At 37.9% G+C, this 11,311-nt stretch overlaps 1 protein-coding gene across 3 annotated transcripts; it reads right to left on the bottom strand.

Moving 5' to 3' along the window:
* Positions 1–556: 556 nt before the first annotated feature.
* Positions 557–11,088, bottom strand: LOC121876164 (glutamate receptor ionotropic, delta-2-like). 3 transcript variants are annotated; one of them, XM_042381111.1, is made up of 10 exons: positions 10,899–11,088; positions 7,364–7,505; positions 6,904–7,047; positions 4,976–5,066; positions 4,341–4,638; positions 4,043–4,218; positions 3,186–3,366; positions 2,888–2,987; positions 2,417–2,546; positions 557–2,026 (listed from the first exon to the last, which is right to left on the bottom strand). In XM_042381111.1, the coding sequence occupies exons 2-10, from the start codon at positions 7,438–7,440 to the stop codon at positions 1,928–1,930; spliced, it is 1,296 nt and encodes a 431-aa protein (XP_042237045.1). In that variant the 5' UTR covers positions 7,441–7,505; positions 10,899–11,088; the 3' UTR covers positions 557–1,927. The 3 variants fall into 3 exon arrangements, with proteins under 3 accessions (XP_042237045.1, XP_042237044.1, XP_042237043.1); XM_042381110.1 differs by having other exon boundaries at positions 4,001–4,218; positions 7,364–7,468; positions 10,899–11,084; XM_042381109.1 differs by having other exon boundaries at positions 4,001–4,218; positions 10,899–11,083.
* Positions 11,089–11,311: the final 223 nt, after the last annotated feature.

Consider the following 11,311-nt stretch of genomic DNA (forward strand, 5'->3'; position numbering starts at 1 on the left):
CAGGCGGTAGTACCTTCCACGTAATATGAGACCTAGGAATATACAGTATAATGCACACCCTCATTGAATATTCAAATATATTCCTGACCGATGTCATTCTCAATAAGATAGTGAAAGAAACAAATAACTACGGGGAATGTGCAGCCTTTTGCCTTTCGGGGAGGTCGCCCTATTTCCCAAAGAAGGGGAAACATGACTAAATATAGAATATCATCCCATTTACTTCTAATTAGTTAACATACATGCACATAGGTGAATAAAATATTGTATCGATGTCGCGCCCATTATCAGAGATAGGAAACAATTTTGTGTACTAAATTTTCCACTTACAATGTATTATTTGTTCGTCCACGTCTTATAAGGTAAGTTTATCTAAAAAATATATGTTTGATTTTGAAAAGAAATACTTTGTTATCGTAACTAAAGTAGAAATTTAATATAGAAATATTTAAGATTCGGGACCATGATAGAAACAGTTCAGAGGGCATTACATATTTCTTAAATTGCACTTGGTTCATTAAATATATCTTGTATTTGGGTTCATTCAAAACACTGCTGCAGTTTGAACACATTTATTACATCTTAATTACAGTTAACTGGACACATTGCATGATGCCTATCTGAACTTTTAGAATTATAAAAGGATTAAAGTGATCACTGCTAGGTTACACTTGCGGTCACTATAGCAGTTGTGCTTGCGTGTTGTCTGTACTGGTTGTTATCATGTTATTGCTGCGCTTTAACAATGAAGGTCTTTAAACGCATAACTATATAATCCAATGACAATAAAAACTTATGAGAAAGAACTCTGTAACTGTACTGGATAGTGTAATGAACAAATAAGGTGTAGTATGTGTGGTGGTGTGTGGATTCAGACAACACATACGTAAACGCGTTGACTGACACACAACTGATCAACATTTTACAAATAAAACTTTACTCCTATTTTGGAATAACATCAACTCTTAACAGATATAGTTCCTCTTCTTTGATTACATTAATCTTTTCTTCTTTTTTTTTACAATCATCAGTTTTGTACAGCCAGTTACCTATCTTTTATAAATAACTCAAACAAGATGATCAGATTGCCTTAACCGAAATACTATATATATTCGTCGAGTGAATTCCAAATATACGACACATTTTGCTTCTTAAAAATAAACAATATATCAGTCTTTTTACTTTAGATCTCTTTTTTTTTCTGGTGATTGGCACTTTGAACTTCACAGAACACCTTCACTAGTGAGGTGTCGAATACATTTAGAAGTTATATAACATATGCAAATAAGATATCTCCTGAAGATCAGCCCCTGTTATTTCACCAAATGGTTAAACGACTTATGGTACCTGCGGGAGGGTTAGGTTAGATTAAGTTGTTAAATTACGTTAGGTCAGGTTAGGTTATGTCAGATTAGGTTAAATTAGCATTAGGGTGGTTAATCTTCTGGTGAAATAAACTGGGGGCGAATTTTCAGGTGATCCCAAATAGGTAGCCCTTTATTCGATTAATTTTATTTAAAGTTTTTGGGGTTAACATATCGTAGACAAAAGTCACAGCGATACGAGAATGTTATCTTTGGTCAGTTATCGTTTGATTGAAAACATTGATTTATGTCAAACGAAGAGGTTTAGTTGAGACACTTTAATGGTAAAATTAAAACTGATAATATATCTGAATGAAACGTGACGTTATATTTTACGGTGAGGAATTCTGTCACCCGCTGAGATAGTTGACCCTTGGTGGTGACAGCGTGAGTTACTGTGAAGAATTAGTGAAGGTGTAATTATTAATTTGGTTCAGCGAAGTGTTCTAAGAGTCTGCACCGTCATTAGCTGCTGCGGTGAGGTGAAGATAGTTGAACGATAGCATAATGTTTTATCACCAGCTATCATGGTCATCATCTTCCCCGTGAAATACTGCCAGAGTCTATGAGGTCCTGCCACTGACACATCTGACGACGCAGAGTTCCAGGCAGAAGGTGAGGAGCGCCAACAGGTGTCCCACCCCCAGCAACACGCACATCCCCTGACGACCAAAACAAAAGATATATTTGTAAGAAATTTACTAGTGTAAACAGTGGGTAGGGATGGTTACGAGAAGACGAATGAACTACACATGAGGTTATGAACAATACAGAAATATTAGAGAATGGAACATGTGCGACAGTCAGTGTTACGTATAAGAAGTGAAAGTTATTTAGACGCCCAATTAAGGTCTTAGAAGGTGCACAGGTGTGTGTAAGATAACTTCATACAAATTTTACATGAATATGGACAATGCAAATACCCTAAATGTGTCACTATATGAAGGTCAGGGTATCAATAATGAATGTAAGAAGTACAGGACCATGAGCCTGTAGAAAATGCAATTATTTGATGCACTTGTGTGTGTGTGTGAGGTAATATAACTACTCACCCACAGGTTGGTGAGGGCCAGGGGTTCCATCACAGTGATCTTGGAGGGTGAGCGGCGGCAGTTTTCTATAAAGGGGATGTTGCTCATAAGCCAGTACTCATACAAGCCAGACTCCACCAGCGCGCGGATCCTGAACCACAAACTTTCTTAGGTAACTCTATATGGAATCCCTGGTCAATAGTCAACTCATATTTGTAATTGTTATTGGAATATATTTTCCATCCAGTGTTATGAATTCAGTTTCTGTGCTTCAACTACCAAGGATTTTAAACATGGACTCTAAATAGCTCCATACACTACACAGTTATTACAGAAAAGCTTTAAGAAAAAAATTGCCAGACACTTGAGGGAAGCAGAGAACAATTTTAACAGATATTAATGTAAAATTCGATGTTTTAATTATATTTTTTTGCACATTTTATAAACAGTCATGAAAGAAGTGATAGCCGGTCCACCTTGGTTATAACTCACCTGTGACTCATGGCAGGAACTATGGGGTTTCCCTTCTGGCCAACCATACACTGGAAGACGTGGATCAAATTCTCGCGAACAATATAAAAGTCACATCGACCTGCGGTAACAATAAATAACATACCTTAAGAATATTGCCAAGCAGTTTTACAAATTACATTACAAATTATACATGAATATTTTTTAATAGAAGTAACTTTTGTTAACCGAAGAGTTTGAGTTGTGTTTTCGGTCACTTTTTTTTATTATCTTCGTCAATTGAACAGATCTGATTTAAGATCTCGGTAACTGTGCTTGCCTGTCTTCCTGGAGAGTTCTGATATAAACTTGATCAAGCTGATCTTGATGGTGGCAAGGGTGTGATCACCGTCACGAACCAGAGTGTCCACAACGTGAAATAGATCGGAAGACACCTCATACTTGATGCGACCAACATTAACCAAGTCTCTAATATCCCGTAGGTCGCCTGACTTGACACTCTGAAATAAACATATACTGTAAATGAGAAATTGTGATACCAGGAAACAAATTGAATATGATATGCATTACCAATATACATGCTGAACCAATTGTGAACTTTTATGACGATTTTACTGACTATCTATCTGTCTACTCAAGGAGAGAATGGTATGCAGGGGCAGGAAGTTCCACTGTATCTAAAGGAGAGAGACTAATTTAAGACTGGGAAGATGTTTACATGGCTGGTGTGTCACCAGTACACTGATGACATCTAGAGTAACACAGACAGGAGCTTCTAGGTCATGGGGTAATTTACTGGTATATTGTCGGAGGAATGATGATTAATATGAACAAGGATTTCGCAATGAAGATCAGTGTAGCGTATAAATGGGTTTCTACGATTTTTGTTAGTTAAAGTTCCCAGTAAGGGAAACACTGTAAGGTGCTTGCGGCACTTCAAGTACATAGCGAATCATCATTAACTTAATATAATACAGTCAGACGAGAAATACAATCAGAAAAATGGGAAAGCCACACATAAAAAAATTGGCTTATTACCCAACCTCTTTGTGGCGTTCATATTAATAGTAGCATGTTCATATTATGACATACAGTGGCTCGGTAAGTTTCAGTAGTGACACAATAATGACTCACATCAAGGGTGTCTGTTAAAATAGTTTTTGGTTCGACTATGACCTTGAGGTTAGATTCTTCTATCACATCTCTTAGGGTCTGGAGGGGCTGAGGGATGTGTCGCACCGCCAGCAAGGAGACCAGGTTACCTGTGTAACTCCACATCACCATCATGGCCACCACCACCCACCCCCCCAACAACACCATCTCACTGCCACGTTTCACCTTGATCGTCAGATCTGTATGAAGGAACAACCTGCCATAGAGTTGTACATTAAAAAGCACAGAAGGTATTGAACTTCATTTTATATAATAAAGTCAATATCCAATATTGAGACGGTAAAATTAACCCTCAGCTCACTTTGGTGAAATATAATTTTAAGATGCTGGAAAAAGAGGTCAGAAGCCCTGTTGACCTTCCTGGACCCATCGGGGTTGTGACCCAGCACCAGTATTGCCAACCAGGCCACCAGCAGTCCTGCCAATAGTGCCGCCCACACCTTGGGTTGTAGGGGGAACAGGAAGCCCCATGGGTCAATCTCCGGCAGACCTTTACTCTTTATAAAGCTGGAGTAGTCGAAGATGTAGTGATGAGCGAAGTCAACAGCCTGGTTCCTCTTCCACGATATTGCGAAGGGTCCCAGGGAGACGTCGGCCTCCTGTAGCCACAAGTACTATGATGTAGTGAAGTGTTAAACCATCATACTTAAATGTTAAACCACATTAATCCATCATCCTATAGCCGCTAAACCTTCATTCTAAAGGTGTTCAAACGCTACCCTGTAAACCATTATTACAACAGATGAACAGTTAGAGTGTTCTTATAATGAAATGGTTTAATATCACTTTCAGTTTCATTAAGCTCCTGAACCTGTGACTTTATCAGAGGCGTGGACTGAACTCCTGTCGTGGTGAACATATTTACTGAACTGACAAGGTATGTTTACCCACCTTGTTGAATAAGAGTTAGGGTGACCATGACTCAGGTAGACTCACCTTCCTCACCACCTGACCCATCATGCCTGACCATGACCCGTTAGCTGAATGAGTGCCGTAAGTGCCGTCAGGGGGCGTCACTATCTTGTACCTGATGGTGAACATGAAGGTGAACATGACGGTAACAGTGGAGACAACACACATTTCTCTTGTCCATTAGAGACGCAATATTTTGTACGGTCTTCCAGGACAAGCATACACACACATACAACGCATTCTACCCGTGTAAGTATAAACAAGACGGAACAATGTAGTACAAAATACATGAAAATACATAGTATTTTTATATTTGCGTTGCTTAATTTAATGTCCAGAATTTCACTTGTTTCTTTAATTCCTTCCTTCCATCCAAGGTATGACTGGAGGCGACACGGGCAACGATACACACAGGTCATACTGAAGCCAGCCGACCCACGCACAGCTATCTTGGTGTGGGCAAAACAATTACTACTGGCCGCCGCTACCCAAGCACCAGGCGGCAGGTAGTATAAATGTTCCTGACATACACGTATAAATGGTCAGTGATTGGCAAAAACGAACTGTGGTTGTATCTATTAATAAAATTAATTGCTGTGTGATTAATTAAACAATTAATCCAAATAAATGCACACAATAAATCCTTACAATCGACATAATATAACTTACATAAGTAGAACCTTATTGGTCATTAAACATGGTAAGTTTGGTGTAGATTTGATTACTCTTCATTTATTAGTAGCTTGTAGCCTTGAGGTGAACTGTTTACTGTATACCTAACTAGTGTACTTCTCTGCAACAGCTTTAACTAACAAAATCATTTGATTTTCTAGTGGACCAATCTCTTAACATATGCAGAGAGAAATCAGGAAACGTCTTTCCGTTGTAGCCTAATAATAATGAGTGAAAATTTTTGAAATGCTCTATTCTGTATGAAGAAAGATACGATTTTTTAACATAGGATATTTTTTTCTCAGAATATATTTAAAAAAAATAATTACATCTTCAGATGAAAAAATGGACAGGTCCTAGGTTTTAATTTTATCAAAGACTGCAACGGGCTTTCAGTAGAAGCTATTAATGCGGTACTACAAACTTCACAATGCAGATTTTATTTTTATGAAAATACTACAAAGCCAACTAGGTAAGCAGCAATATTGTTTAAACACAGAGATAACTGGACAGCATTGTAATATAAATATACTATTTATCGTCATCTCTCTGTTGAATTGAGCCCATAACCATCACAGATAATTCTTTTTTTTTCTTCACTAAAGTTGCCTTGATATCAATCTCTGCATTATATACATAGCTGCTGGACACTATTAGTGTGGGTACTGATTCTAATGGGAAAATGTTACCATGGAGTACTTCCTGGATCAATATGCACTGACAATTTCTTTTATGCAAAAGGACGTTGTATTGTTATTGCAACCTCCCATGCTTTTTCTTCCTACGCTTTTGTATGTCATCAAAAATTTTAGATGAGGATAAGCACATGTACAGTACTTAATTGGGCATAAAGACTTAGCACGCTGTGAATGCACAGAATAAAATTCAGAAAGCCAGTCTTGCCAGCCACCACCTTGCATGTTTTGTCAATACCAACTTGGCCGTCATGAGTGAAGAGTGGCTTCTTTGTCCACGGCTGACGCAGTCTCCTCTCATAAAACCTCTTTGCTTCCATCCATCAGTAAGATTGTTTTTGTGTCTCACCACAATAATAAAAAAGACTGATGAACTTCTTTACGTGATTCACCCAACCAACTTTTCCCTAAATTAACATTATAGTGACCGTCTACTTCAACGTCAAAGTCTACGTCCACGTCATAGTCAACGTCAGTGTCAACATCAGCATCAACGCCTCATCTTAATTTTTCACATCAACAAATCAACAAGATATAAAAAAAATATCAGCCATATAATAACAACAATTATGGTGTTAAACTTACGTAAAGTTAAGCGAGTGAGCGACAGCGTCCATAAGGTTAGCCAGAGGACCTGTTATTGTCAGGCGGCCGTGATGATCTTTGAGGAGCTCTACGTGAGGCGGCCGATGTATAGTAGACACCATCACCACTGGCCCTTCCTTGAACCTGTGGTGATCAGTCTAATTTACAGGTATTTTAATCCTTACCCTAAACTACTTTATCATTAAATAACTACTTTATTCTTATATATCTACTTTATTCTTATATATCTACTTTATCCTTAAACTAATTTCATTATGATCTCAACATTACTTACTTCTCTTCAGTGTGAAAGTGAAACGTTAAAAGTTAAACAATTACGGAGGCTGATGTATACAGACAATATTTCTAGGTTGAGCGAGACATAATTGTGAGACACACACGTGAGAGACAGGTGAGACAAGTTGGGGAGACAAAAGAGAAATACAGGGGAAAGACCTACCTGAAGGAGTGAGGGTTGTTTTGTAGGTCTTTGTACACTTGTGGATCTTCCAGTACCTGCCACAGCAGCCGTGCCATTTTCCCCTCCAACACCACCACGGTCTACCTATGTAAACCTATTTGAGGCTAATGCAAACAGGTGTCTGAAAAATCATTAAGTTGACTAAATTTACAACTTTACATGAACGCTCAAAAACTTTACTGGATCTTAATTACTGTACTTTAAGTATTTTTTACATTATTTATACATATTTTAACTGTATTTTTTTAGTTACATCCAAATAATTGAATATATAACAAAACAATCTACAACAATCCATGTCAGATGTGAAAGCGGGTATCAAGCCTGAGGGGCCTGTTTGGGACAACTGGATGTAACACACTTAAGTCGACGGTCACATAGCGTGTTATAGAGTTTAGTGTCCACCAGCCACCTATACTGGCCTGACTGATGAATAATCTAAAACATTAACAGTGAAGATAATACAACAAGCGCTGGTGTTACGTACTGACGGGGTTAGCCTCCCTGTTTTTATTGCATATTTTTAGTATACCAGCTAGATGTTAGTAAATTTACAGCTGCGAGACATTTAACTTACGATCTTTTGAGATTGTGGGCCCCTTAGTGTTTCCCATAAAAGTTCAAAGCCTAAATATTCGTTGGTATTATTTGTTGTCTAGTTTACGTTGGCTCACCTAAATATTTGGAGCCCCAGATTATATCCCTTGAAGATAAACCACAAACGCTAGTTGGGGGGGTTTAGGTTAATTTAGTTTAATTTAAGTTATCTCCATTTAAGTTTATGCTAAATTAATGTTCAAATGAAATAAGCCTGGGTGCCTAATTAAGATGAAATAAGCGAGGATGATTAATCTTCAGATGATTTTTTTTAAGGGATTAGCCCACCAAGGCATAGGTCAATGACCCACATCAGGGCCTGGGGGCGAAAATAATAATAATAATAATAATAATAATAATAATAATAATAATAATAATAATAATAATAATAATAATAATAATAATAATAATAATAATAATAATAATAACAATAATAATAATAATAATAATAATAATAATAAAGTACCATAAATAAATACAAAAATTAAAAAAAGATCAATAGTCAGAAATGATATACGTATGTTGTGTTGTCAAAGAGAAACAATTGAAACCCTGCAATTACTTTTACTTTCATCCTCTTCGCCACTGATCGGCTTGTTAGCCGCTTGGGCGATCGGTCACGTCTCTAATTACTTTTCCTTTTCATTTATCCTCTTCACCAAAAGATCGGCTCGCTAGCCGCCCGGGCGATCGGTCACGTCTCTGTCACGCACTGTTGGCAAATACTGGGTATGCACCGGCTCCTGAATGTACCTGAACCCGCTCCAGTGTTGGTCAAGTCTTGTCTTGAAAGAGCTCACACTCGGTGCCGTCACAGCACTCTCTGGTAGATTGTTCCAAGAGTTTACAACCCTCACTCCGAAAAAGTTTGCCCTCACAGTTTTCTGGACTTGCGGTTTCTTCAATCTTGAGCTGTGACCCCTTGTGGGGCGAGCGTCCACCAGCTCCAAGTAAGGACACTTGTTTGTAAATGAGGCAGAAAGTCAGATCAGCAACCTGGGACTTGGTCACAATTTTTGTGATGCCAAATGGCAGCAGGGTCTACCATTAGACAACATGTTATGCTTCCAATATCTTCTCAGGTGGTAATACCTCCCTGTTTGATAGCTGCCTACTACCTACTACCTGTGAGTGCCCAATCTTCAGATGAAATAATCGAGGGTTCTTAATCTTCAGGTGATCCTTAACTTTAATTGGTACAGCACGATGAATTATCATCCTAAAATTTCAAATTTGCATTACCAATTAATGTGTCATTTACAAGTTTTATTCACTTTAGAAAAAATAATTCCCCAAATTGATGGTTTGTCCAATAAGCTTCAAGTTTAAACACCTCTTTTTGTTTTCTTTTTTTCTTTTTCCGGAACCTGATATAGTGTTAATTTATCTCACCGTATTACAGAATGGATATAGAATCCTTGGAAAGAATTCAGAAGGGAATGACAAAACTAATCCCGGGCATTAGGAACCTTCAGTACAGAGACAGGTTAAAGCATCTTAATTTGCACTCCCTCGAGAGACGTAGAGTGAGGGGCGATATGATAGAGGTGTATAAATGGAAGTCAGGGCTAAACAAAGGGGACATTACAAAGGTACTCAAACTATCCAAAAAGGAGAGAACTCGTAACAATGGATTAAATTAGACAAATTTAGATTTAGGCGCGAAATAAGTACACATTGGTTTAGAAATATGGTAGTGGACGAGTAGAACAAGTTACCAAACATCATCATTAACTCGATTACGATGGATAGCTTCAAACATAGGCTGGATGGATATATGAGCAATAGGGGTTGGGTGTAAATGGGACTGCCCAGTATGGGCCAATAGGCCCGCTGCAGTTTCTTCCATTCTTATGTTCTTATGTACAGTAAGTGCAGATCGCCCAAGCGAATACGAGCCAACAAGAACAAAAAAGTCTTTAATATCTCATTTCCTAAATAAAAATGGATGAAGGAATTATCTCCGACGTTACAAATACTGTACAGAAGCGTATAATTTACAAATGATCTTCCCGATTTTAAGCAATTACCGAATGTAACGAAATTAACTAACAAAGCTACTTTTCCTTCTGGCGCTATATAAAAAATAGTTATCGTTTCACCAATGCCAGCAGCTTCGGAATATTTGAAGAAAAGAATATGTGAGGCTTTTAGAAAGTTCATTATGCTACACAAAGTTTGGAAACAGAATATCGCTTTGATGTCTAGAGCTGCATAATTAACTCAAAACTGTGCTTCTGTCGCTTTCTTTTTATTAGAAATTCTTAAAATCGGGACAACCATTTGTAATCAACCAACATGGAATAAATTACTTTTGCGAGGCTCATCAATGGTGATTCATGGAAGACGTAACACGGGAGAACGTTTTAAGTAAATGTGTTTTCGCGGCAGCAACTGAACTCTCTCATTTTTTTTAGTGTTGCTGACTAGTGTAATCACTTATCTAGATTACTCGTTTGAAGACCTTAACTGTCGAAGCTCAGTAATGGGGTGTCCTATGTATTTCTAACACATTTATTTGTGTGATAAAGAAAAAAAGTTGTAAAAGAAAACTATAATTCCCGTGTTTGTAATTCACTGTGATTTAATAGTTATGTTTTTCTTTAACAACGTTGTTTTATTACACAAATGAATATGTCATATATACAATACTGGGACACCCTGTACATTATAATATCAACACTAGGATGTACCTGTGTGCTAGTCAAGTTAATGGAGCTGGTCGAGATTCACGAAAATCTTAGAGGTTAATACTGTTCTTAACTGTTTTTTAAAGAACGTATCTACATACTTAAGGCAGAAAACTAGAGTAATTCTGGGACCAATTGGGATGTTATCTCTGTCATAGCTAAAGTCCGCCACCAACAATATAATGTTTTTTGAGTCTCCAATTACAAAGAAAACTTGGTGTGCAAACCTTTGTCAAGAATCCGGGACCTGGATCGTGATAGCGTGTGACCAGCTCTGCCTTCAGCCTTCACTACCCACTTTCAGGACGACGTGCTGATGATGACGATGAGATGGAGAGAAAGAGAGCAGCAGCCGCCGCTCCGCCCTGTTATATACCCGCTGACTGAGCCGCAACTTCCTTCAAACGTGTGGCGTATTACCTGACATGCGCCTCTTGCGTCTCCCTTCGTGTCCTGTCAAGAAAAACATTTAGCAATACCATATAATTTTTTATCACTAAATTTTTATATGATTTTGTCAGAACCAAATCTGTGTCATTTACCCCAGACCAAACAGGGAGGTACTACCGCCTGGGAAGATATTGGAAGCATAATGTGTTGTCTAATGGTAGACCCTGCTGTCATATGGCATCACAAAAAT

The sequence above is a fragment of the Homarus americanus genome, unplaced genomic scaffold (genome assembly GCF_018991925.1).
Source record: "Homarus americanus isolate GMGI-L3 unplaced genomic scaffold, GMGI_Hamer_2.0 scaffold34921, whole genome shotgun sequence".
Classification (NCBI taxonomy): Eukaryota; Metazoa; Arthropoda; class Malacostraca; order Decapoda; family Nephropidae; genus Homarus; species Homarus americanus.

Coding starts and splice junctions, on each gene's coding strand:
- LOC121876164 (XM_042381110.1), bottom strand. CDS start 7,440: ATGGCACGGCTGCTGTGGCAGGTACTGGAAGATCCACAAGTGTACAAA. Junction 7,048..7,363: donor AACAACCCTCACTCCTTCAG/GTAGGTCTTTCC, acceptor TGATCACCACAG/GTTCAAGGAAGGGCCAGTGG. Junction 4,219..4,340: donor TAAAATTATATTTCACCAAA/GTGAGCTGAGGG, acceptor TCCTTCATACAG/ATCTGACGATCAAGGTGAAA.